At 33.8% G+C, this 26953-nt stretch overlaps 4 protein-coding genes and 1 long non-coding RNA gene across 6 annotated transcripts; 2 read left to right on the top strand and 3 right to left on the bottom strand.

The window, feature by feature from the left end:
* Positions 1-1814: 1814 nt before the first annotated feature.
* Positions 1815-6323, top strand: LOC145070354 (protein DETOXIFICATION 29-like). 2 transcript variants are annotated; one of them, XM_079017320.1, is made up of 8 exons: positions 1815-2257; positions 2388-2929; positions 3053-3151; positions 4212-4268; positions 4819-5057; positions 5500-5618; positions 5734-5820; positions 6069-6323. In XM_079017320.1, the coding sequence occupies exons 1-8, from the start codon at positions 1961-1963 to the stop codon at positions 6132-6134; spliced, it is 1506 nt and encodes a 501-aa protein (XP_078873446.1). In that variant the 5' UTR covers positions 1815-1960; the 3' UTR covers positions 6135-6323. The 2 variants fall into 2 exon arrangements, with proteins under 2 accessions (XP_078873446.1, XP_078873511.1); XM_079017385.1 differs by having other exon boundaries at positions 1817-2257; positions 3053-3139.
* Positions 6324-7289: 966 nt separating this feature from the next.
* LOC145067750 (uncharacterized) lies at positions 7290-8244 on the top strand. Its single transcript, XR_013688880.1, has 3 exons — positions 7290-7352; positions 7669-7954; positions 8033-8244. It is a non-coding gene; the product is annotated as an uncharacterized LOC145067750 (long non-coding RNA).
* Positions 8245-9228: 984 nt separating this feature from the next.
* On the bottom strand, positions 9229-9953 carry LOC145052371 (uncharacterized). The gene is made up of 2 exons (XM_079000187.1): positions 9861-9953; positions 9229-9720 (listed from the first exon to the last, which is right to left on the bottom strand). Exons 1-2 carry the CDS (start codon positions 9951-9953, stop codon positions 9229-9231), a joined length of 585 nt encoding a protein of 194 aa, XP_078856313.1.
* Positions 9868-11401, bottom strand: LOC145052362 (uncharacterized). Its single transcript, XM_079000179.1, has 2 exons — positions 10967-11401; positions 9868-10882 (listed from the first exon to the last, which is right to left on the bottom strand). The coding sequence occupies exons 1-2, from the start codon at positions 11399-11401 to the stop codon at positions 10154-10156; spliced, it is 1164 nt and encodes a 387-aa protein (XP_078856305.1). The 3' UTR covers positions 9868-10153.
* Positions 11402-14390: 2989 nt separating this feature from the next.
* LOC145070258 (protein DETOXIFICATION 31-like) lies at positions 14391-19778 on the bottom strand. Its single transcript, XM_079017226.1, has 8 exons — positions 19408-19778; positions 18723-19264; positions 18446-18532; positions 18111-18167; positions 17748-17986; positions 15147-15265; positions 14815-14901; positions 14391-14701 (listed from the first exon to the last, which is right to left on the bottom strand). The coding sequence occupies exons 1-8, from the start codon at positions 19696-19698 to the stop codon at positions 14636-14638; spliced, it is 1488 nt and encodes a 495-aa protein (XP_078873352.1). The 5' UTR covers positions 19699-19778; the 3' UTR covers positions 14391-14635.
* Positions 19779-26953: the final 7175 nt, after the last annotated feature.

The following is a 26953-nucleotide window of genomic DNA, read 5'->3' as shown; positions in this document are numbered from 1 at the left end:
AAATCTTGATTCTCGATTCTTGTGCCATCGATCCCGACTCCGTAATAATTTTATGAAATTGCCTATTGATTGTCTTGGTCGTGGTGATTTCAAAAATGCATACGTATTTAAATTATGATATAGCAAACTCCGTGAATTAACGTTTAAAGTTTTGCGATTAATTGAGTCAGATTTGACAGATTTTACAAATCTGATTTTGGTTAAGATTAAAAATATTATAAAAATATAATAAAATAATATACCATAATCTGCATTCAAAAACATGCTCAAAAACAGTTTACGAGATTCGTAGCCATTCCAAACGAAGCAGTGCACAATTCGTTTTAGGAAAAATCAGATAAATACTGATTTTTATAATTTTAAAGAGGCATAACTTTCTCATACAATATCCGTTTTGGACGTTCTTTATATTTACGAAACCCGGAGAACGTAATTTATTCAATTTTCTTATCCATAACTCTCAAATAAACTTAATGCAAAATTTTATTTTAACGTCACAAATAAATTTAATTTTTGGTGATATTCGTTTCGATCTTCAACAGTAGATGGTTTGAGCAGTTTGAGATGTTCTAAAAGTAATTATAAATAATATATCTTTAATATACATTATAAACATAAAATTACACACAATTGGTCCTTAACACATAGCGGTTCGCAGTGGTTTGACCGCCGAAGCTTGACCAATTTTTACCGGTTGTTACACCAAAGCACAAACATAATCATAATCCATACTACATATGCCACTATCTCGTAAGATGTGGTCTTGTAACACTCACGACTGAGCTCGTAAGGCCATAAAAACATAGAAGGAAGCCTCTAGCATTGTGTACAACCCCAAGCCACCAAGCCTAATTAGTAATGAAGCAGGTCGCCATTGAATGTCTCCAAAGAAGGGACCCCCACAAACCACAATGTCCTTAATTGACCTACATAACCCTTTATCAAAACACAAGGCTGCCTCCTCCATGAGAACGAGTTGGCAAGTCCTCAGGCCAAAAAAAAATAATTTGGCGATGCCCATGCAAGATCGAAGCAAAATGAACTCACTCTGGGGGTCATGTGGCTGTGGATGAAGGCGCATCAAATCAACAACCTTGATAACCCTCTTCTTGGCTAACCCGCTAATAAAACTCGCATCTCTACAGGGAATAAACCACACGAAGCTTCCTACCATCACATGAATACCAAAATAACTCAGCTTTCTTGATATTCAGTTCAAGACCCAATCATAAGTTGCCACCCTTATGATGTCCAATATTCTAACCACCTCACCTCCTTTGAATTTTCAACGACGGTCCTATCATCAAGATACCAAACATAAAGAAGAAGCTTCCAATTGTCTGTAATCCGATGTACAAGTGAAGAACAAAAAGAGGCAGTCCTAAATGATCAATTTAAAAAAAAAAGTTAAATAAAAACTTACACCTAATTAAATATGTCACATTCGCAAATTAAATTAGAATTCTTTTTTAAATAAATCTAACAATCGTTTAAGTTTGAAAAATTACAACATCAAACGCAATTCATATGTTCGAATAAATATAAATATACTTTTAAATATATTGACGGATTGAAATCATGTTAAAAATCTTCCAATTCTCAACCCGTTTAAAGTAAACCCGTTGAAAACTTCAAATAAACCTACTAATTTGTAATTATCAGGTTGGTTAGTGTTAAATCGTTTTTTGTCATATGTGGACGGACAAAATGTTAATTTATTTGGATAAATAGGGTTATTTTGTATTTTTGTCTTCTAAGTCATGGGGATGTAAATCTGTAATCGTTTTGGAGAAAGGCGGGAACAAAACTGGTTTGGTGGGACTGTGTGCCTAAAGATTGCATATTAGGTGTTCGAAACCAACAAGACTGTAACCAACAAAATCCGATTTTACAACTCCTTCCTTCCTTTCACAAACATTACTACTACTGTGTGTGAGAGAGATAGATAATTCATAATTCAATGGAGAGCAACGCAGAGTCGCCACTTCTTACCTCAAAAGATGGCCAACAGAACGCTCACTTCACCGGAGACGTCGAAGATATTCCTCCGATCAACGGAATCAACGATTTCTTTGTCCAATTTGGCGTCGAATCAAAGAAGCTCTGGTACCTTGCTGCCCCTGCAATTTTCACCACCGTCTGTCAATACTCACTCGGTGCAGTTACACAAACCTTCGCCGGTCATGTAGGAACACTCGATCTCGCAGCTGTCTCAATCGAGAACTCAGTTATTGCAGGTTTCTCTTTGGGAATCATGGTTAGTTTTGTCAAGTTTTTTCCTCACCGAATTGGTTTCAGATATCGTTTATGAAATCAAATTAACGATTTGAAATCGAAGTTTACCCCAATTAACTGAAACTCGATCAATTGATCTGTTAAATCTACAGGTTGGAATGGGGAGCGCATTGGAGACTTTGTGTGGGCAAGCATTTGGAGCAGGGCGAGTGGATATGTTAGGAATATATATGCAAAGATCGTGGGTTATCCTCTTCGTAACTGGTCTCATTATGATGTTCCTCTACATCTTTGCAACTCCGTTGCTCCTATTGATCGGACAAACAGAAGATATATCTCACGCAGCAGGGAAGATGGCGCTATGGATGATTCCACAGCTATTTGCGTACGCCTTCAACTACCCAATCGCTAAGTTTCTTCAAGCTCAGAGTAAGATAATGGTGATGGCTTACATATCTGCGGTGGCGTTGGTGCTGCATACGTTTTTTAGCTGGTTGTTGATGTTGAAGTTGGGATGGGGGTTATGGGGAGGAGCTATAGTGCTCAACCTTTCATGGTGGTTCATGGTGATTGCTCAGATGATCTATATTTTCAGTGGGACTTGTGGTCGAGCATGGTCAGGGTTCAGTTGGGACGCTTTTAGTAATCTATGGGCCTTCGTTAAACTTTCCTTTGCATCAGCTATCATGCTTTGGTGAGTAAATCACCCCAATTACCCCTTTCTAGTTTCCAACAAAAAAACAAACAATGAAAACGCAACAAACTTCTACCTAACTTAAGCATACCATGTTTATTTATTTTTAAATATTTGGTGTAGCTTGGAAACATGGTATTTTATGGCGTTGGTGCTTTTTGCTGGATACTTGAAGAATGCCGAAATTGCGGTGGATGCACTCTCCATATGGTTACTAATTTAGTATTATTTTTCGTTATAATATCATTCTTTTATTAATCGGTAATTACTATAAACTATTCGTAAGTTAACTTTTTAATCCGTCATAAAACCACCACAATTTCTTAAACTTCCATTAAGTTTAGGCGCATTCATAAACGAACTGATTATCTAAAAGACGTTATTGATTTGATAGTAGATGATAGGTACTAGATAGTAGTAGGTAGTGAGTTGGTAGCTTCGATTTGTAAATGGACTAAATGGACGTTTGTCAAAAATATGTGAAAGTTTTTAATTACACAAAAGAAATTATCTAAAACAAATCAAAGAAATTATCTAAAACACGTTATTGATTTAAAAGAAGTAATTAACTCAATTTGTAAAATTATATATATAAATATCTTTTGAATTTTTTTTTTTTATTTTAGCTAAAAGCTAGATGTTCCTACCGCCGAACAAAATTTTATTTTATTATTTAAGTTTTTTTCTTAAAATTTAAAAGCTTCCAAAAACTACGTGCCGAACATGTCTTAAAATTTTTTACATAAAACTCTAAAAAAGTTTAAATGTATATATATTTTTTTCAAATTCTATTTTATAGAACTCTAAAACCCTTTAAAAGCTTTAAAAAACTACGTGGCGAACACGTCCTAGAAATTTCTCCATACAGAACTCTAAAAATTTAAATGTATACTTATATCAAGTGCTATTTTACAAATTCAAAATTGTTCTTGAAATTTCAAAATTGTTCTTATAAAGTTAGAAGTTGTTAATACAATTTCCAAGTAAATTTCATTAAGTTTTTATTTATTTATTTATTGTTGCGGTTGTGGGGAAAAAATTTCACAATTTGACCGTGATTTTCATGATCATTTTTGTGATTGGGAAAATGATCATTTTGTTAAATGTCCGATTACAAAGGTGGATAAATGTATATCATTTTTATAAATTTTCATATATTCATGTATAATTTATGATAGAGCGTATTGTCCGATATCAGCCGTATAAATACTTGTACAATGATGTATGAAGGGCCATGTAAACAAATACACGATGATCCTAATCTTTGAACCAAATTTTGCAGCACAAACATTGTTGGTTGGGCAGTTATGGTAGCACTTGGATTCAATGCAGCTATCAGGTTACTTAATAACCATTTTCCCTTAAAAAAACATCACCAAATAACTAATTAAATTCACATAATACTAAACATAGTTGTCAAAATCGCGATCCTGATCGTAGGATCGTACGATCCTAGGTATGAAAAACGATCCGGATCGTAAAAGGATCGTATTTCGGGTAGAATCGCAGGTAAGATCGTAAGATCGTAGGTAGGATCGTAGGATCGAGATCCGATCCGATCCTACCTTCCTTTGATTTTTTATTTTTTTTGCAAGTGAAATTTTTTTTACCACTTTATGCCTTTTATCCTTTACCAATTTACCATTTATCATTTTTTATTGTGACTTATGACTAATATTTTGAAGTTTTTATAACTTTTGAATGAAAAACTAAATGTTTGAAATAGTTTTCATGATTAAATATTATAAATTAAAATTATATTCTATTTTGTGGGATCTTAGGATCTCGATCCCGATCTTGCAAACCCAAAATCGATCCTAGGTAGGATCCCGATCTTGACAACCTTGATACTAAATCCATTTTTTTTTTATTAATTTTTTATTTTGCAGTGTAAGGGTGTCGAATGAGTTAGGTGCGGCCCATCCAAGAGCTGCAAAGTTGTCAGTTGTGGTGGTTGTTTTTTCTGCTTTTTTCATCGGCGTTTTATTGGCCATAATTCTGGCCATTTTCCGGCATCAATATCCAGCCTTATTTTCTGATAATTTACAAGTTCAAGAAGCTGTTTATGCTCTTACTCCATTGCTAGGGGCTTGCCTTATTATTAACAATATTCAACCCGCACTTTCCGGTATGTGATTTTTGTTTCACATAATTTTAATTTTGCAAGTTTAATTACATCTCTTAAAACTTTCATAATCGTTAAATCAGACCATAACCTTGATGGAGATGATAGTGAGTTTTATGGGTAGATTATAGCTATTCACGGATGGAATTGGAGTTGGAGATTCCATTTCATTGCGTATTTGGTTGACAAATCTACAAAATCTAATTCCGTTGGTGAAGGAATCAGATGGAATTTGAATTAGGGATTTCATTCCATAGCATGTTTGGTAGCCGGATGCAGAGAATTCAATTCCACCAGAATCCCTCAAGACGTGTTTGTGTCGTGGAATAGAAATTTAAAATTCCATTCAATAGCTTCTTTAACTGCCAGAGGTGTTTAAAAGACTAAAATACCCCCCCATATTATTGACTGAATGATTGAAATATATGTATATTTGAAAACGTAGGGGTGGCAATTGGGGCAGGATGGCAAGCTGTGATTGCTTATATAAATATAGCATGCTACTACATATTCGGCGTACCTTTGGGGCTCTCTCTGGGATTTGTTGCCAATTGGGGTGTAAAGGTTGATACACAATTACTCACCTTTGTAGTAGTACATCATGCATTCATGCAAAAACATGAAATTTATGACTCAAAAATCAAACTTGATATGTACACTAATTTTGCGGAAATTGCAGGGTATATGGGTAGGCATGTTGACTGGAACCGTGGTACAGACTTTGATTTTAATTTGGATTTGCTACAGAACCAACTGGGAAAAAGAGGTACTTAATTTTCAGTTTTCACCTTGTATATTTTTTTCTTCATTCAATAAATTTTCAATCATCTAATTAGTATTATATATCTATTGAAACGACAAAATACTCCTACTTCTAAATATCATTTATGTCTCTCAGTGACATTTGAACCATGATGACTCTTTACTATTAGGCCAAAAGTCTTTTGCTTATTGTATATTATGTATGTTGTGAGATTCAAACTTATCCGAGTCATGCACGTATGGATATTGTAGGCATTTTTGGCTGAAAGGAGAATAAAAAAATGGTCAGGTCAAAAAGAGGTGGAGGGAGAGCAATAAAGTTCTTTTGTTTGATGTTGGTTAGGATTTGAATATTGTGCAATTCCTCATTGTCTTAAAACCATTTCACCAAAATTGAATCAAACTTGATGACGGGTTTTATCGATCTTTTGTAAAATTGTGTTTGGTTGGTGACCGATGTTTAGGATGTTATTAGGAATTTAATAAATACTTAATAAACACGACTCATGTGATGTAGATTTATACAAAATATGTCTATTTTAGGTTTTTGTCAAAGCTTGATAAATTACTGACATCTGTTTGATATAATGGAAATTATATTTGATTGTCATGTTTGCTGGTTTGAATTGAAAAAATCATTTCATATATGTTGTTTGTTATTGTTTGTTATGTATAAATAAAACACTAAATAAAATTAATTTGATTAACAGAAAATAAAAATATTATTTTATGAAATTAAAGTTTAATTATTTTAAAGTGTATTGTTAAAGAAATTACACATAAAGATAGTTCATTTTTTACTAGAAAACAAACTTTAGCGACCGAAAGTACCATCTATAACCTCTCTCTAATTTTTGTTGTTGAAAATAAGCAGCACATTTAGCGTCAAAACATTCATAGTCATCAACAAATTACTATACAATTACAACAAATTTTTCATTGTTAACTTATTTTGAAATGACCAAATTTTTACTGACTAATAACTGTTTTAGGAACAAAATTTTCATTGATATTAGAGACATTTCGTCCATTTATAGGTATTTTCAATTGGTGTTTTGATTTGATAGAAGACTAGGTGTGAGACTCATGTATACTATGAGTTTATTTAAAAAAAATAAAATATGAAATTTTAACAATTTGAAAAGTTTGTATTTATAAGAAAAATGAGAAAAATTTTGAATTATTAAAATTAATAAGGCTTTAATGTATTTAATACATTACATATATAAACAATTTCTAATAAATACCTTACATATATATTACCTTATATATTAAATATGGAATTTTAATTTAATAAAATGAAAAATACAATAAAATGACAAGTGAAAAATATAAAATTCAAAAATTCTAGAAAATACCATGTGTCCAAATGAAGGAGAAGAGAACATGTGATAAAAAGTTTTTTATTTATTAGGGATGATTAAAAATATTATAATTTTATATGCATTAATATTTTTCTCTACAATATATTTCAGACAAAGTAGATGGATTTCGAATAGTATGTGGTTGGTCATCTTATTTTCTTGAGGGCTTGAGGTATGAAGAAAACCTAAACTTTAGTTTTCACTTAATATATTTTACCACAGTCCACGATTTGTGGTCAATTTTAGTGTAATCTGCAATTGTAAATGTTTGTACACGTTGAATGGTTACCAATTCTTAACTTAATCTGGGGATTTAATGAGGGAAATGTAAACAAATTTTTCTTTGTTTTGTAAACTAATTTAATGTGAGAAAGAGAGAGAGAAAGAAAAGCATAATGATTGCTTTCATTTGATACAACACAAAATGACTATAACACCCTCATTACATAATAATAATGGCTTTAATATGGGTGTTAAATTGTTTGCAGGTAAGAGAAATTAGCAATTACTTTGCCCCTGAAGTCATTTGATGGCAAGCTGAATCTTTACAAGCACTTCAGGAGGTATCATAGATAAATTTCAACAATGGCGAGAACAAAGCAAAACCAACACACATTCTTGAAGGGAGATAAATTTCAACTTGAAGAAGTGATTGAGGGACAATAATTCAATAGAGATACCTTGAGTGCCATACTTGAAGCGGCACGTGAAATTGAAACAATTGAGAAGTAATCATAATGAAAATAAAATGCTATAGTTCACAAATAAATCAATGTATGTTGCTATTTCTTGTGTTTTACCCATTTAGCAATCATAATTTTTTCTTTTTGATCTTTATGTTTTGTTATGCAGGTGGGGACATATGTTGATTCAAGGGATAAACACATCTTGTATCGAGATTAGGAAGTCATCTCATAAGTAGAGTGTTATTTTGGTTTTGGTACTGTTGTTTTGTCAAACTAGATTGTTATTGTGTTAGATTGGTCATTTTTCGACCCTGTTTGTAACTTTCACATCATCATGTTGTTTTTTTATATATAATGCATTTTAGCAATTCATAAAAATCCTAATTGATGGTTCCTGTTGTAGAAGAACAAATCAGAAATTGTCCATGTGGTTGAAAAACATTTGCAGAAATGGTCCATGTGACATAAAATATATTGCAGAAACAGTCCCTATTGCAAAAATACATTACAAAAATAGTCCTTATGGCATAATAGTATTACAAAATGCTCCCTTTTGCAGAAATACATTACAGACATGGTCCTGTTGGCATAAAATACATTGCAGAAATAGTCCCTATTGCTGAAATACGTTACAGAAATAGTCCCTATTGCATAATATCTTTACAAAATGGTCCCTTTAACATAAATTTTTATAGACATTGTCCCTTTGGCACAAAATACATTGCAGAAACAGTCCATATTGCTGAAATACATTACAGAAACAATCCCTATTGCTGAAATACATTACATAAATAGTCCCTGTTGCATAATATCTTTACAAAATGGTCCCTTTAACATAAATTTTTATAGACATTGTCCCTTTGGCGCAAAATACATTGCAGAAATAGTCCATATTGCTGAAATACATTACAGAAACAGTCCCTATTGCTGAAATACATTACATAAATAGTCCCTGTTGCATAATATCTTTACAAAATGCTCCCTTTAAAAGAAATTTTTACAGACATAGTCCCTGCGACAGAAAACACATTGTAGAAACCGTCCCTGTTGCAAAAATACATAACAGAAACAGTCCCCATAGCATTATAATTTCACAAAAAAGTCCATTTGGCATAAAATATTTATAGATTTTGTCCCTGTGGCAGATATATTTGACAGATGCAGTCATGTGGCATAATGTTTTTATAGAAAAGGTAGGAAAAAATAATTACAAAAATGATCTCAAAATAAATACACATATTTGATCAAATTTTTAACAGTTTTTCCCATCACAAATCCTACTAATCATCAAAACTAAAAAAATAAACAATCCATGCAGAAAGCATTAAAGTACTAAAATGTAAACAAAATCATAACAAAAACTCATGATTTTTTGGGTTCTTTCCTATTGCTAGAGGATGCTTCATCAAAACCTTGATGTGCGGGATTTTTGCAAGTCTTTTGATGGTGTCCATACATACCACAACGCGGACATCTGTGTCTTTTCTTGGACTCATCATGTGATACAATTCTATTCTTTTTAGGTCGTCCAGACGGCTGTTTTATAATAGGTGGGTAAATCTTATCGACTGTGTCTATATGCACCCATTGATCTTTTCCGGGCATCGGACCAATTTCTAAAGCATATGCTTCTTTAAATTTGTCAACTGTGAAATATGTATCAACATATTTTTCCCAACTAGGCTCCCTTGTGAAAGCAATAAAAGCAGCTGCATGCACACACGGAAGGCCTGTAACTTGCCATTTTCGACAACTACATTTTTTCTCATCCAATATAACATCCCAACGATTTCCTTTGTAGTTCACTTCCGCTTTATTATCACTGCTTCTACAAACTTGAAATTCACCCAAATTCTACATGAGAAAATAAAACAAGAACAAACTAATATTAGGAAAAATATATATGTTTAATGCAAAATATATATATATATATATATATATATATATATATATATATATATATATATATATATATATATAGTTCCTCAACTTGCCTTAGTGATTTTTTTGAGATAGTTCTTTGCTTTTGGAACTAGTGGTCCTTTCCATTTTTTCACCTTACTCTTTTTCTTGTCAAATCTTTCCATAACCTTTTCTCTTATTGCATCAAGGAGATCAAGCACCGGTTTATAACGTATGTCACCTACCCACGAGTTAAAAGTTTCGGAAATATTATTGGTAATGTAATCACACTTGGCAAGTGTGCCAAACTTGCTTCTACTCCATATCTTTCTATGGTTCTGATTCAAGTATGAAATTGCATCTCTACGTATAGTAGCAATTTCATTTAACAATCTGTCATGTAAAAGTCACCTCGAAAATGTTTCTTGAAGTTGCTACATAAATGTCTTATGCATTCTCGATGCTCAATATTAGGATAAACTTCTGTGATAGCTACTTCCAACCCTTTTTGCATGTCAGAGGAGATAACAAGACCATTAGGTGTACCAATCGCTTTTTCTAGTGACTTGAGAAACCATGTCCATGATTTTATATTCTCTGACTCAAGCACACCATAGGCTACTGGAAACATACCATTGTTACCGTCTATACTTGTGGCAGCGGCTAACACACCATTAAATTTCCCTTTCAAATGACAAGCATCAAGCCCAATGTAAGGACGACAACCAGCAAGAAACCCCTTGGAGCATGCTGTTAATGATATAAAAAAGCGTAGGAAATGTTTCTTTTCACCCACTGTCTGTAAATCAATCTCAACGACACTTCCTGGGTTTCTCTTTTCAAGTTCATTTTTGAAATCATATATATTTACATAAGAGTCATCCCACTTGCCATACATATCGGTATAAGCTTGTTCTCTTCCTCTAAATACTCTCATATATGGTACTTCAACATTGTAAGTATGCATAAGCCACTTCTTTAGGTCGGCAGGAGAGACATCGCCTTCAGATTTCAACTTGTCGGTTACAACATCAGCAATCCATCCTTGAGTGGCATGTTTGTTACCACCCTTGTTGCTTCGAGTACAAGAATGAGTATCTACAAATTTCTTAACCTGTAAAATTGCATAAAAACATATAGTTATTCTAACATAATAACAATGTCAACAAATGTAGTATTTCTCAAATTTCATACTTACTTCAAAAGTAACACCATCTTGTGTAAGAGAAGCATGAATTCTCCACTTGCACTTTTTATCTCCACAACATGCTGTAAGTCTTGTCAAATCACTTTTCTCAATGACATACTCAAATTCATTAGTTAGTGCATAATGATTTAATGCTCTTCTAAAAACAATTACACTTGGGAATTTAGAATTTACTTTTATAAATGGATTTGTCTTACTATATGCATAAGTTTCACCATAATTTAGAAGATCGTATTCATTATCGGAACTATGAAGACTATGATAGCTTTCTTGACTTGGACAAATCGAGTCTGTCTCATTTCCATCATTAGATTCATCAATAACTTGATCTTCACAACCAACCGGTTTTGGGTTATACCTTAATTTTTCGCTTGTCGCATAAATTGTTACTTCTTTTTCCTCATTATACATGCTAAGCATCGCCATGAAGCTCTCATCATTATCAAGTTCAATAAAACATTGCTCTTTTGTATGTTTGTCAACAAATACTATTGACAAAACAATATCACTTTGTGATGGATAATGTTTTTTCACCTCTTCAACTAGATGATTTAAGCCGTACGAACATGTATCTATATGGAGAGATTTTGTAGATCCAAGACAATATACTTGCCTACATGAGTTCCTGGCTAACTGAAAGAAGCCTCCATATTTCAGTTTAAACTTGAATTTCGATATTACTTGACTGACAAACATAATGAAAACAAAATTAATGGAATTGAAGGGCCACACAAAGTATCATTCATCTTGCTTGTAAGAACTTACTCAATTATGGGTGAGTGAACACTTATTTCCCATGTGGGTGCATCAATGTCATCATCTATCAAAATTAATTGAATAAAAAACAGGTTACAGATTACCTGTTACGATTATAAGAGGAGGAGAAGAAAAAACGGGATTATAGTTAATAAAATGCAAAACCTAATCAAGCATACAACCAAAATTAATTAAATCTGTAAAATGATATACCTGTGATGAAACACACGGACTTGATTAGTCCACTACAATGAAGAAAACGTGATGAGGAAGACGCCTATGAAGAAGACGCGATGAAGACTCAGGTCGACGTACGTACGATTAGGTAGTCGACGTATGATTAGGGAATTATCGTTGCAAGCATAATTTATCATGATTTAAATTTAATCTTTTATTTAGAAAGGGTATTTTGGTAACTCTATATGTAATTTCGATTTTTAATTAATTTTTTGATATTAAATTGATTTATACCTCATTAAATTATAGGATTGGATATAAATGAGAGTTTAATAGGTTAAAAAGGATATATAAGTAATTATGAGTTTTGGAAGGATATAGACGTAATATCTAATGTTTGTAAGGATATATATGAAATTTTCCCTAAAATTTAAACATTGTATTTTATTACAAGCATATAGAAGAATGAAATTTAAACATTGTATATACAAAAGTAATCCAACATCCAACTACCTAGTTTACCACTAGAATGGTTCTAACACAAAACTAGTACCGATCACCCTCTTAAACACTAAAAATGATACCGTACATAACAAGTACACAAGGTATATGTAAGCAAAACATTACTTGGTAAATATTTTCAAAAACACTACCATTTAGTAGGCTTGAGTGTGACATGGTTTTTGGTTAAAATCGCACTGAAAACCATATAGATCATTTTTTTAGTTTGTTAAAACCGCAACGTTCGGTTTTGTGTTTAATGCGGTTTACGGTTTTAGGTGCGTTTTGGTTTTTATGTGGTTCGGTTCGGTTTATAAACCATAATAGTTTTTACATCTGGGAGGTTTTAAAATCCCCAAAACTTATGGATTATAGCCATATTTTCTTGGATCAATAATAAGTCACGTACAAATATAAAACAACGAGTTAGTGATTAAAATTCTAGAAAATTTCCAAAGAAATATATATTGAAACTATGGCCGCTTGAGACAACTTAATATACTATTTTTATAGCTAAATATTCACTTTGCAAGTCTTCAAACTAAATTTTAAAAATTAATGAAATTTCATGTTTTTCTTTTTATTCAATTTTAGTTAAAAACATACCAATAATAATACATCTTGTAGATATTAAATAGGTGATTTATATTAGGGGAAATGATTTATTAAGGTAATTAACTATTGTCCTTGTATTCAATCGGTCATTTATTTATTTATTTTTGTATCTCATTTACCATTGAATGTTGTAGGTGTTCACAGAAACCATTGAAACCGGCTATTGAAGGTTTCCGACAATTTCTTATCTCCGACGACTCTCCGGTCGTCTTCTCCGGCGAGCCTCCGACAAAAATGAGTTTTTCCGGCGGACTTTTGTCGACTGCCATCCAAGCAGCATCCACCGCCGGTGTTTGCTGCTTAGCTTTCTCCACCCTCCCCTCTCTCCCTCCTGTCGACTTGTTGCCAGAAAAAGGAAGAAGGGACGCAGGCAGCAAGCCACCTGCCACCTCCTCCTGCTATCACCGGAACCCACCTGCAACCTCTCTTTTGCCGCCGGTAAACCATCATTACCCCCTCCTGCTGCTTGTTGCTGCTATAAGTCATCAAACCGAGACCCGAGGATCTATCGAAAATCTCATTTTTGCCGGAGAAGACGACCGGAGATAAGAAATTGTCGGAAACCTTCAATAACCGGTTTCAATGGTTTCTGTGAACACCTACAACAAGTTCAATGGTAAATGAGATACAAAAAAAAGGAAAATGACTAATTGAGTACAAAATCAACAGTTAATTACCCTAATAAGTCATTTCCCCTATATATTATTTATTTAAATGGTGCGGTTTGTCTAAACGCATTTACGAATGGTGCGTCGTGATATTTTTGGTGCAACATATATAAATGTAAAACCATAGCGCTCCGCGAATACCCGTTATTTACAAAATTTAAAACCACAACATTAGTGTTTTTTTTTTTTTTTTTTTTTTTTTTTTTTTTTTTTTTTAATTTGTATGTGTGTGTGTTTGGTTAGGTTTTTGTCCACCCCTACCCTTTACTAGAAAACTCAGGATTACACACCGATGTCAAAACATTAATAAGTCTTCTGAACTTTTAGTCATCCCTCGCTAAGTTTAAAAATTAACTTTTGGAGAAGTTAACCTTAGCGACAAATTATCCTCGGACCAATTAATTTAAGAATTATTCTCCTTTTAGTACAGAATAGTGACAAGACATGAAGATAATATTGACTTTCCTACTAATTAGACCATAATAAGTCACTGATATATTTAGAAATTAGACATAATAAGTCACTAATATATTTAGAAATCCAAAATAATTTTTTGTGCAAGATCAGTCGCTAGATGGATTGTTTGGTAGCTAGATCACATGTGTGAAAGTCTGTTTTTTGTAGCGACGAAATATTTAATTTGTGTATAGAAATACAACAAACGTCACAAAGGTGGTGTTCGTTAATTAGGTACTTAATTAGATAAGGAATATCATCATGGTGTCAAATTTTATTTCTGCTGAAAATTTTCTCCTTTCTGGATAGTTATATTAGAGAATTCTACCGAAGTTACATGCTTTCGAAATTAAAACAAGGATAAAATTTAATAACTGAAATCTAAAGCAAACAAAAGACAACACACGCACCCACAACAAGAATCAACTTAAAACAATCATTTGCATAAAACAAAAAACACTCGCCTTAATTAGCTTTACTGAACCAATTATTGCTCGACATCCACCTCTTTTTGACCCGACCATTTTCTAATTCTCTTTTCAGCCATGGCTGCCTAAAATTTCAGAAAAAGAAAAAGAAACAAGTCAAATTTGAAAAGCTGATTAAGGATTGAAATTCTTTTAGGACATGAGAAGAGGACACAATTGGTAATGTGGTGAAAAGTACCTCTTTTTCCCAGTTGGTTTTGTAGCAAATCCAAACCAAGATCAAAGTTTGTACCACTGTTCCAGTCAACATCCCTATCCATATACCCTGCAATACTTGATAACATTAGCCTACATATTAATTTTGACTAGTGTAATCGAAACTAGAGTAAGGTTTTCCCTATACAATTCTTTTGAATGTCATTTCATGGTTGAAAAATCCATATCTTTTGTATCAATAGTTGGGACAAAATGGGAAAAAAGAACTACATGTATGCGATGTTTTATAAAATTTGTATTGGTTGACAATGGTTATATGATGGAATGCAGGAATAATAAAATTAGCTTGCAGACCTTTACACCCCAATCGGCAACAAATCCCAGAGTGAGTCCCAAAGGAACGCCAAAGATGTAGTAGCATGCTATATTTATATAAGCAATCACAGCTTGCCATCCTGCCCCAATTGCAACCCCTACATTTTTCAAATGAAATTAAGATGCAATTAACAAGACCAGAAAAATTACAAATACCAAGTCACATGCAATAAATTCGGGCAACATGAACTAGCCTAGTCGTAAAACATATATGAGTAGTTTAGAAGTAATATTTAGTGGGTGGGTGTTAGCGGTTCAAAAAAAAAAATCTAGCTATATATCTAATAATTTAACACAATAATTAATTTGTGTTAGGTTATCTATATATTAATAAATTAAAAGGAATTATTTAAATAATTTTACTATGTCTATATCTATAAAGATAAAATATCTCTAGACAACCTTATATCCCCAGATGAAGTCAAGCGTGCTCTTCCTTGCTACTACAAATTCTTCCCATATCCAAACAATTTTACATTTGAGTTTATTAAGAAAATTTGGCACATTCTATGGTAATGTGATTGATGTCGTTGTGGAGTTTGAGAGCTTGGATTTGATTCCGAAGGGTTGTAATTAATGCCTCTTTCATCACCCTTATAATCAAAGTACCATAAAAAATGAACTAGTATCGGGTGCCTTCTTAGTTGGTTCGAGATTATCTAACAAGATATATTGAGATTCCTTGTGACCTGCTGAAAAACAGGCCATCAGCTTTGTCGTTAGTGATATTGTTCAGACGGACGTCGTCAAATCTTGGATGAGTCTCTAATGATAAATGATAAATGAGCAAATAATGTGGTGTAAGAGCCAAAAAAAATAAGATGATTATCTTTAACGTGATATTGAGAAGGCATACAATTCCTTAAGTTAGGGGTATCTTGAATCAGCAATGCAAGTCTATGATGGGTTTTAGGTCCAAGTGGATGCAGTGGCTTTTAGGTTTGTTATTCTCGACATTTGTGTTGATGTTGGTTAATGGGTATCTTAACGATGACTATGACAAGACGTATTACAGAGGTGATGCATTGTCACTATTAAACGTGTTGTGAGAATCGAAGACCCGAAATAATCTAGATACCAATTTTCAATGGGATAAATATTTGGAATAAGCGGATGGCTATGCATGTAGATGGGTCCAACCCAATTCTAATTATTAAAAGTTTCGTACTTTCCATATATAATAGCTAATAGCTAAGGTTTTAATTGTACTTTCCATATATAATAGCTAATAGCTAAGGTTTTAATTGTACTCTAATATCGTGTTCAAGCTAATGAATAAAAATATTCACTTCAAACCCATGGGCGTAGGTCCGATCGAACCACATTTTATTTTGTGTCTTTATGTGTGTATGTTTGTGATTTTCTCGATAGTCACCCTTCCTTTATTTTAGCTATTGAAGGTCTTCACATCTATTTTGTAGATGACACACGTGAGGGAATGGTCAGAGACGACTAACGTTTGAAAATTGATTTTTTTTTTTTTTTTGGATTCGAGTCTTAAGATAAATATATCCCACATATAGCAATCCATTAGGGTTAATATTTTGTTCAATCAAATCAATACACTGAATTTAGAGTTGGAATTTCAATCTTGCAATCTCTATTTTTTATTATGATTTCATTTATTCTAGCATGTTTATAGCATGTACAATCATATACATGATGGGTAAAGAAAAATAGGGTTAATATTATAAAATGTTTAATAACCAATAGAAAGTGCAAAATGTCTTAACGAGGAGAGAAATAGAAATTATTGTGAAACAAAATATGTTAAGTTCTTGTGAAAAACAATGAATGTTATGAGTAGTGGGTAATAGTTATTAAGTAACAAAAATATTAATATTAATGGATTTGTAAAATATTAGAAAATTTTGGATCCCTTTAAAGCATTCACAATGAAGAATGTCAATCTAATTATCATTCAATTAATTAAACTCTATCATTGTGAAATGTCATCTTAACATTCAATGAATTTAAAGTTTAATGAGCATTGAACCCTTCAGTAAAAAAAAATTAATTTTTCCTAACTCTTACATAAATATTTAAATATGTTTTATTGAACTTTATAGAGTTCAACGTATTTAAGAAAAATTGATAGAGTTGTATGAAATATATAGTAATAATATGTCGTTCTGTTAAACTATAAAATTCAAATGCATTATGAATGCCCTTAATTAATAATCTAAAATAGAAAGTTTTCAATATTTACGAGTTGTGACTAGCCTATGACCTTACCTCATAGATAAATCCAAGTCAAGAAGGAAGGTTACATACTTAGTGGTGCCCGGGCCACTGCTCCGATTTTTCTATTAGGTGCATCGACTTAAAATACGAGTGCCACTACTAATTTAGATTTTTTTGAAATTTTTTTTAATGACACCCCTATTAAAACGTTCTGTGTCCGTCACTGGTTACATATACTAGTCATGTTGAACCTTAGTCTAAGGCTTGTGCATGAATAAAACTCCAATGCACACTCTAAGAAATAATCATCTCCCTCAAGATTTAGTCTCAATTTTTACTTACATAAATTTCCAAAAAAAAAAAAAAAAAAAAAAAAAAAAAATCATGATCACATACCGGATAGTGCAGGTTGAACTTCATTGATGATAAGGCAAGCTGCTAGCAAGGGAGTAAGATCATAAACGATTTGTTGAACTTCAAGACTATCAGAAAACAGGGCTGGATACTGATTTCGGAAAATGCTAATGAGGGCAGCCAACAAAACACCCACCAAAAAGGATGTAATCACCACCACAACAACTGAGAATTTCGCAGTTTGGGGATGGGCTGCTCCTAACTCATTTGACACCCGCACACTGCACATGCATGCATCCAAAATTAAGTTAATTTTGGATTTATTTATTTATTATGTTAATAATTTTACTATAAATCTAAAACAAAATCTTGGATCCAGAGGAATTTGTACGCATATAAACTAACCTGATGGCTGCATTGAATCCCAGAGCTATCGTTATTGCCACCCCTAAAATGTTTGTGCTACAAAATTTGTTACAAGTAAAACATTTAGCTGCATAAAATTGTAAAAAGAATATATAATATTGCTGTATAAAATTGGAATAAGAAGTCTATTTGTAAAAAAATACAATATATATATTGCTGTTTGAAATTGGAAAAAGAAGTCTATTTTATGTGATGAATTGATTAAAAATTTTATTAACAGATTACAAATAAAATATTTTTAATTAGTATCTTATAATTATTAATAACAAATAACAAATAGTAATAATAATAAAATGAAAATAGTAGAGAGTAACCATATGGAGAGTGCATCCACTGAAGTTTCGGCATTCTTTAAATATCCAGCAAAAAGTACCAACGCCATAAAATACCATGTCTCCAAACTGCATCAAACATTCGAAACACGTTATATTCATTCAAGTTAATAAGCTTCCACACCAATATAAAATAAAAACATGCTTTTCTGAAGGCATAAGTATTGTCGTCTTTGATTAATACTTTAAAGTAATTATTTTGGATAAAAAGGTGGTTTGTAAGGAAAGAAAAGGGTAATATGGTAATTACAGAACATACCAAAGCATGACGGCTGATGCAAGGGAAAGTTTAACGAAGGCCCATAGATTACTGAAGGCGCCCCAACTAAACCCTGACCATGCTTCACCACAAGTCCCACTGAGAATATAAATCATCTGAGCAATCACCATGAACCACCATGACGAGTTGAGCACTATAGCTCCACCCCATAACCCCCATCCCAACTGCAACATCAAAAACCAGCTAAAAAAGGCATGAAGCACCAGCGCCACCCCTGATATGTAAGCCATCACCATGATCTTACTCTGCGACTGAAGAAACTTGATTATTGGAAAGTTGAAGGCGTAAGCAAACAGCTGTGGAATCATCCATACAGCCAGCTTCCCAGCCGCGTGAGATATATCATCAGTTTGTCCAATGAAGAGGAGTATTGGAGTCGCGAAGATGTAAAGGAACATCATAAAGAGAGAAGTGACAAAGAGAATAACCCACGATCTCTGCATATATTCTCCCAACATATTCACCTGACCTGCTCCAAATGCTTGTCCACACAAAGTCTCCAATGCGCTGCCCATTCCAAGCTGTGGCATTTCATGCACACATCGATCATAGACAATATCAATCTTTTATAGATATATATTTCATATTCATATACATGTAGAGAGAGAGAGACCTTAATTATGATCAATCGACAACCAGTAAATTAATAAAGATATATACTAACCAAGATTCCCAAAGAGAAACCAGCGATGACTGAGTTTTCAATGGAGAAAGCTGCGAGTTCGAGAGTTCCAACATGACCTAAGATGGTTTGTGTGATGGCACCGAGTAAGTATTGACTTACAGTAGTGAAAATGGCAGGGGCAGCAAGGTACCAAAGTTTTTTTGATTCAACTTTAAATTGGACAAAGAAATCTTTTATTCCGTTTATTGGAGAGATATCTTCCACGTCGCCATTGAAGTGAGCGTTCTTTGTAACGGTAAGAAGGGGCGTTTCTGAGCTACTACTCTCCATTGAATATTCACACCCACACACACGCACACAAAGAGTAGTGTGTGAGGGAAGAAAAGGGTTGAACAATCAAATTTTTGGTGGTTTACATCCACTTATTTATATTGCATTTTTAAGAAAACAAACCTACCAACCTACAATGTTGTATTATATTTGGTGGGGGCAAAAAAACAAAAAAAATACGGCTGCATTAGTACTCTTCGATAACAATATAAGTTCAAGAAAATATCGATGGAAAAAGTCGGTCGTATGCTTACCTGGGGCCCAAAAACAAAAGCTGGTAAAATAGTGATGGTGATTTTAGTGTCACAATGTCATTTTAAGTAACTGGAACCAACATGTGAGCTAAGGGGCTTCATGGTTTGTACTCTAATATATATACGGGGTTGTGCGGAGTGCACGCATGTATAAGATCGAGTCAGAAGCCGGTTCGACGACTAGTCGGGGGTCCGGGGTTTCCAAAGGGGCAACGCCCCTTTGGCAGGGTCTAGGGGCAGCGCCCCTAGCGGGGTCCAAGGGGCAGACCCCCTGGCTGGGGTCCCGCTAATGAAAATTCAATTCCTTGAGGGTGATTATGATAAAACTAACGAAACCCTAATCGTGTTTAATATATAAACAACTCTTCCTTTCCAGAAGGGGGTTACGATCTTAAGCTCTCGTTTTTCATTATACATTTACAAAATCCTCTAGCATATTGGCTTATGTTTTTCGTGCCTAGAAACGTAAGTGTCCACTTGGATTATCCTAGGCTGAATTTCTTGTAACCCATGCATAGGGTAGAAATATCAGTTCAGAAAGTGATAGCACGATCTAAGTTGGTATCCAGATCTCCACCACATACCCTAAATTTTCCTACAATAGCTACATCTTATTCATAAGCAAAATTAATTGGAAGATTGTTGTAGTTTTTACATACGACTAATATCACTAAATCCCATGATTTTGGCACTAAATTGAAAAACCCTGAATTTAATTTTCCGTTCACCAGTTTCAGCAGGTTACAAAGCAAAGACGAACGTTGGAGGTCAATTGTTAGCTAGGTTTTGTTCCATTCTTCTCTCTAACGTCAATCCTGTAAGATGGTAAGCTCATCCAACACGCACACACAAGGGTACACATAATAACTTTAAGGAATCGTTGGTCTTAAGATTTGAGATGCGAGTGTGATGAACCTACGACATTCTTGATCTCCAAAACTGTCAATAATACATGGAAGAAATTCAGGGGGTGTCCAAACTATCAGGTAATATCAAGATTCCTGCTTCTTTTTGTGGTATTGTTGAACCAGTATGAAGAAGTGGTGGTTGTGCAGGACTCTAAAAAATGCGAATTTTTTTGTGGCTTGATCCACCACTGCCAAATACTTACTACAAGGAAACTATGTGGAAGTTCCATATGGATTTGGAGGAGGGTAAGAACAATAGAACATTTGGAATGAAGATTTTGAAGCTTTCGGAGGAGGCCAAGAACAACAAAGCAATTTAAGTGGATATTTTAAACCTGTTGAAGGTGGAACTACTTATGATGATCATGCTTTTGGTGGTGGTGATTGTGATGGGGTTTATGGTTCACAATGTTATGGTTAAAGAACTGTAAACTTGTGGGCATTAGTTAGGTTCAGGTGGAATGGTAGTAGTAGTTTAGGTGTATGGGTATTCTGGTCAAGTTAGACAATAAGTTGATGCATGTATTATGTACTAGTTGTGAGACCCGTATCTTATACGGGTTGGATAAAACAAAAAAATTATTAAATATAAAAGTTTAAATAAAAATTTATTTAAATTTGAAATTTGAAATTTAAAATTTGAATTTAAAAGGAAACATATTTAATAGTATATGAGTTGTAATATTGTAATTTAATGGCTATTTTCAACTAAGGCAATTATTAATTGAGGTGTAAATATGATGTGTTAATTAAAAAAAGATAAACAATGAGAAAATGACACATGGAAAAAACATTTATTTAAAAATACCAAAAAATGACATGTGTCCAAGTTAATAAGAGAATGACATGTGGCAAAATTAGTTTTATTTATTAGGGAGGATGGTAATATTTTGGTGTTGTAAGTGATAACAATGATAATAACTTATTATGTCTTAATGATAACAATGTATTATGTCTTAATAATGGCAAATACCTGTAACACATAGATATGTATAAAAATGACCAAATCTTAAAAATTTAATAGCAACCTACTGTAACAACCCGAAATTTCCATTCGGTCAAACCCTAAAAGTCAACCACTTCGTATCATAAGTTAATGTCATTATTTCTTATTTTTAAGAAATATAAAGTTCGTTTGATTATTTTAATATTATTTTTAAACGAACGGGTGAAAGAAAGTGCCGTCTCGGGTTTTGAATTTTAAAAACCGCAAACACCTCGCATCTTAGAAGTTCCCGGTCAAACTATTATGTTTGGGTTGAAAATCATCCCAAAAATCCATAAACTCATGCTTATCCATGAGTTTACTCCCTAAGTCTAGCCATTTGTGTTTACTCCCCAAATACCCAAAAGAGTAAACTCCAAAAAAGGCTTTCAAGTATCATCCTAGATTTTGTTCTAGATCTTTAAACTTGTAAGTGTTCTAACCATTTCAAGTTAGTAAAACACTTAATCTAGTGTTTGTGCATCTATTCATCCATTCATTTAAGTATTTTGTCTAGATTTCCAAAACACCAAGAACACACACTAAGTGTTCTTGGACTTTTAGCTCAAATCAAGCCTCCTAATAGTAAGTACTTCCATCCTTGAGTGTTATTAAGCTAGTATTACATTTAAACATCAAGAAATTATTCCAAGAACACAAGGTTAGGGGTGTTCACGGTCCAAGAATGTTCTTGGGCCGTAAACACCAAAAATGGCACCAAAGTGTGCCTAAGTCCCTAATCTAAGTCCTAGTTTGATGTTTAAGCCATCCTTGACATGTTTAAACCTTCCCTTATTGTGTTTAAGCCTTGAAAAAACACCAAAGACCAACATTTTTAGGTGTTTACGGTTTGGGGATCTCCCAAAACCGTAAACACCCTAAAGTGTGTTTAAATGGGTCATTTTCCTTCCTTAGGCCTAAAAACTAACTTAGACAATTACCTAGTTGTGTTAAGGACTTGAAAACATGGCAATACCCTTCTCCATAAGGGTTTACAGTAGTAAACCCAAAGGGAAATGACCATGAGGCCGTAAACTCCTCTAAGGAGTGTTTTTGTTGCCCTAGTCCCTTCCAAAGGCCAAACCACCTAGTAGAAATGCTTCAAAAGGCTTGTTAAATCACAAAACAACACATGGTCAATAGGAGTAGAGTTTACGACCGTAAACCCTAGAGTTTACTGCTGTAAACTCCTTGGGTTATGACCATCAAAACCGTAAACTCCAAGGGAGTTTACCCTTGAACTCCAAACACCCTAGCTTTGCCCTACCAACACTTGGATGCAATCCTTGTGATCTTTAACACTTGAAACAAAGTGTTTTCATGTTCTAGAATGTCCCGAATTAATTTATAAGTTATATTTTGGCTAATTAGTTATATATATGTTCATTATATGATAACTAGGCTCGTGCATGTGTACAAGTCTTCATTTGTCACCTAGCACCGTGTCCGACACTTCAATCCAATCCACTCACCACAAGTGAGTTCATACCCCTTTAACTAACCTTTGAAATACTTTTAAATGTTTTAAATGCTTTAATGGGGGGGGGGATACAAGTTGAATACTTATAGTTATTACATCAATCACATGTGATTAATAACTACAAAACCAATGATTTTATTACTGTTCAAACTGTTTATCAAACTGTTTTACTTCAAACTACTTTACAAACTCTTTTACTTAAACTCTTTTGTACTTACTATAAATTGCGTGCCCGTATATGTATAGTTATATAAGAAATATTTAAAAGTCTTAGGAAGGCCGTCCGCCCTATTTCCTTTTCGCGCTTGAGATGTGGCCTGGTGGGGTATCGGGTATCCGTCCGAAGGTCGTTTATATATTAATTATATATCATGTGTACATATATAGTCATAAAAGTTCTTCCATATTCATGTGTACTAGTTACATCATTAGTAAGTTACCATCGGGGTAGCACAGGATAATACTTATACTATTGCTAGATCAATGAGTCAGTTCATTCATGAGTCAGTACTTATTACTATGAGAACATATACATTACATTACTATAAGAACATATACAACTATACTAGAAGGAGAACATATACAACTATACTAGAAGGAGAACATATACAACTATACTAGAAGGAGAACATATACAACCATACTAGGAAGAGAACATATACAACTATACTAGGAAGAGAACATATACAACGATACTAGAACGAGTAACAATACATTACATATACATGAATACGTTAACATAATTGTGATCCACTGTATCGGAGCATGCCTTCAATGTCATGGCCCGAGTTGTAGCCAGAGTCTCTTGGAGGGAGAGCGTGGGTTTGCGTATAAATCTATACTGGATTGACTATCCTACACCTTACTGCTAGCTACAGCCGGACCTGCAGGTCTGCGGGTGCCAAACGTCATACCTTTTTACGACCTACATTTGTCGTGTTACTTAGTCGATAGTATGGTACAATTAATCACATGATACCTTAATATAAATCCGATTTAAGGTAGTTAGTGCAGCAGTAGTTCCTATAATACAACACTACAGTACTACAATAATTTACCCTTTACATACATTAAGTGGTCATTTCACTTAAACATTAATGTACAAACTATATTTTGTTAATGATAGTTACACCTGGGAAAATTACACACTTTTACGATAAACGAACATACAAAATAGTTACGCCTTGGTAGAAGGCTACTTTTAATAGAAAATATAGGTTTTTCTGATAGATTCAAACTTTTACAAACACTTACAAACATTCACATACGTTTATCACCAATGTTTACAAACTCATACTTGAAACCACGTTCAAACGTCTTGATACAAACACCGACACTAAAATACTTATGAACTCACCAGCTTAAGGCTGATAAACTCTTTCAAAATAACTTGTATTCTCAGGTCATCAGTAGACAGGTACGGAGGCCAGCTTTTGAGAAGATGGAGCGCATCCAAGACTCATCTTATTATTTTGATTTACTTTTTGGTGTCTATAACTGTACGGAACACACTTGTATTAAAATTATATATTTAATGCAATGGATGATGTTGTTTTCTTATTTACTGTTATACTGTGTTGTGATACTTTACATGATGTCCTCCGCCCCAGAACGTTTCCACCGTTCTTGGTTTTGGGGTGTGACACCTACTTAACAAACTAACCAAAACATGAAAGGTAACAACAATTATAGTGATCAAGGCACATATACTGATAACTTAACAATCATACCATGTAGTTTACAAAGCTTCCAAAATGTCAATGTCAGTTAACAACCCAAAAAGGGGAATGTACTTTACAAAGCTTCACACAAACCACTACCATACCATGTAACCTAATTAGAACCAAACTTCCAATTCTACCAAACATTATTGATAGGAATTGGAAGCTTGTTACAAAAAGACAAGTGTACTAAAAGTAGATGTTTACAAAGAGGGTAACCTATTTACTAATGCCCATTCTACCCATTCAACCCTTAAACACAACTTCTTAATCTAAAACCCAAGGGCTTTTGGTAGAATCACCACCATCAACATCTTGGATCCTTTTCCTGAGCTTTAGTTTCCTAATTCTTTCAGAGTGAGTCCTCCTTTTCTCCCAATGGATATTGTAAGAACTAGGATCCAAGGGTACCACTCTTGCTCCAACCTCTCTCTCTCTCTCTTCAACTTCTTATTCCTTAACCTCTCTTTATTCAACTTCTCCTTCCTCAGCCTCTCCTTCTTTAAATTCTCCTTCCTCAGCCTCTCCTTCTTTAACTTCTCCTTCCTCAGCCTTTCTTTCTTCAATCTCTCTTTCCCCAACCTATCTTTCTTTAATCTCTCTTTCTTGAACATCTCTTTCATCAACATCTGTTTCCTGAACTTCTCCATAAACCTACAATATGGTAGTCTACTTAGTAAATATACAATAGGAAAGCCAGAAAATAATGTAACAACACATACCTCTTTCAAAGCAACCACTACATCAGCATGTGTATATCCAGACTGTAGCAACTCCTTTAAAGTTAGTATTTCATTTACCTTCACCTCATTTCCATTCTCTTGTTCTTGAACATCCTCCTTTTCTTGAATCATAGGTTGCTAACCATTAGGTGTATGCATGAAAAGATCATCAAAATCCTCATCACAGGTTAGGGACACATCCTCATTTTCTTGAATCATACGTTTCTTACCATTAGGTGTTTTCTTTGGTGTTTTTTTACTTGATCTAGAAACCTTTGTTTTCCCTCCTCTCCTTGCCATCATCTTAGTCCTTTTCATAGGAGTAATAGCAGGACCACCATCTTGATCACCAGATTCAGAAACTGAAGGAGCATCATCTTGATCACCAGATTCCAAAACAGGAGGAGCACCATTCCTTCTTAGTATAGCAGGCCCAACTGGAGGGAATTGGTCAAAGATCGGTTGGCCTCACCCATCTTTCCTAGGTCTTCCAATATTCCTTTTTGGGACAGGGGCTTAGGTACCTCATCATTTGTGCATGAAATCTTATTATGCCCAAGTTGTTGGCACTTTCCACACCTTACAGTCCTAGGAACCTTTAACCTTTGTGAGGGGTATTTGACATCTTGTGATTCAGATGCATGCTTCACTCTCTTTAGTTTGGGTCTTCCATGCATCCTTCTAACTGGGGGTGGTAATGGTTTAAAAAACTTAGTCCTTGGCCATAGTTGCTTCCACCTACAGGTTGTATGTTCTGCATATATGTTGCAACATATTTGTCCTTATGCAACCAAGAAGAAAGGAACTGGATTGAATCTTTGTGGATATATTTGATTGTAGCTTGACTATGAACACATGGTATGCCAGACAATTTCCGCAAGTTGCAGGTGCAAGTGTGAGTAGCTAAATCAAACATGTATCTATTGTAGCAATACCATGTCTCAAACACATCACCACCACTTGGCACCGCTGTCCACAAACTACACACAAAACAAAAAAACTACACACATAAACAATAAATACATAATACATTTGGATACATGCTCATAAAAACTAACATTACCTCATATCTTTCCCAAATTCATCAATCTTCAGTTGTATGTTAGTCCCATAATTACCCCTCCATTTGGATACCTCTTGACCTTGATGATAAAACCTTTTCATAAGGATAATCCTTATTTCCTC

This window comes from Lactuca serriola, chromosome 1, assembly GCF_051521515.1.
Source record: "Lactuca serriola cultivar US96UC23 chromosome 1, Lser_US96UC23_V15, whole genome shotgun sequence".
NCBI lineage: Eukaryota > Viridiplantae > Streptophyta > Magnoliopsida > Asterales > Asteraceae > Lactuca > Lactuca serriola.
The sequence above is the reverse complement of the archived record's forward strand: the minus strand, read 5'-3'. Positions and strand labels throughout refer to the sequence as shown.

Bases quoted from the DNA above. Each gene is read 5' to 3' on its own strand.
- LOC145052371 (XM_079000187.1), bottom strand. From the start codon at position 9,953: ATGGAAAGATTTGACAAGAAAAAGAGTAAGGTGAAAAAATGGAAAGGA. The intron at 9,721-9,860 runs GCAAGTTGAGGA...TTTCTCATGTAG, and splicing joins ATCTCAAAAAAATCACTAAG to AATTTGGGTGAATTTCAAGT.
- LOC145052362 (XM_079000179.1), bottom strand. From the start codon at position 11,401: ATGGCGATGCTTAGCATGTATAATGAGGAAAAAGAAGTAACAATTTAT. The intron at 10,883-10,966 runs GTAAGTATGAAA...GCAATTTTACAG, and splicing joins AAGATGGTGTTACTTTTGAA to GTTAAGAAATTTGTAGATAC.
- LOC145070354 (XM_079017320.1), top strand. From the start codon at position 1,961: ATGGAGAGCAACGCAGAGTCGCCACTTCTTACCTCAAAAGATGGCCAA. The intron at 2,258-2,387 runs GTTAGTTTTGTC...TTAAATCTACAG, and splicing joins GTTTCTCTTTGGGAATCATG to GTTGGAATGGGGAGCGCATT. The intron at 4,269-4,818 runs GTTACTTAATAA...TTTATTTTGCAG, and splicing joins GGATTCAATGCAGCTATCAG to TGTAAGGGTGTCGAATGAGT.
- LOC145070258 (XM_079017226.1), bottom strand. From the start codon at position 19,698: ATGGAGAGTAGTAGCTCAGAAACGCCCCTTCTTACCGTTACAAAGAAC. The intron at 18,168-18,445 runs GTTACTCTCTAC...CAAATTTTGTAG, and splicing joins GTGGATGCACTCTCCATATG to CACAAACATTTTAGGGGTGG. The intron at 17,987-18,110 runs GTTAGTTTATAT...ATGCATGTGCAG, and splicing joins GGATTCAATGCAGCCATCAG to TGTGCGGGTGTCAAATGAGT.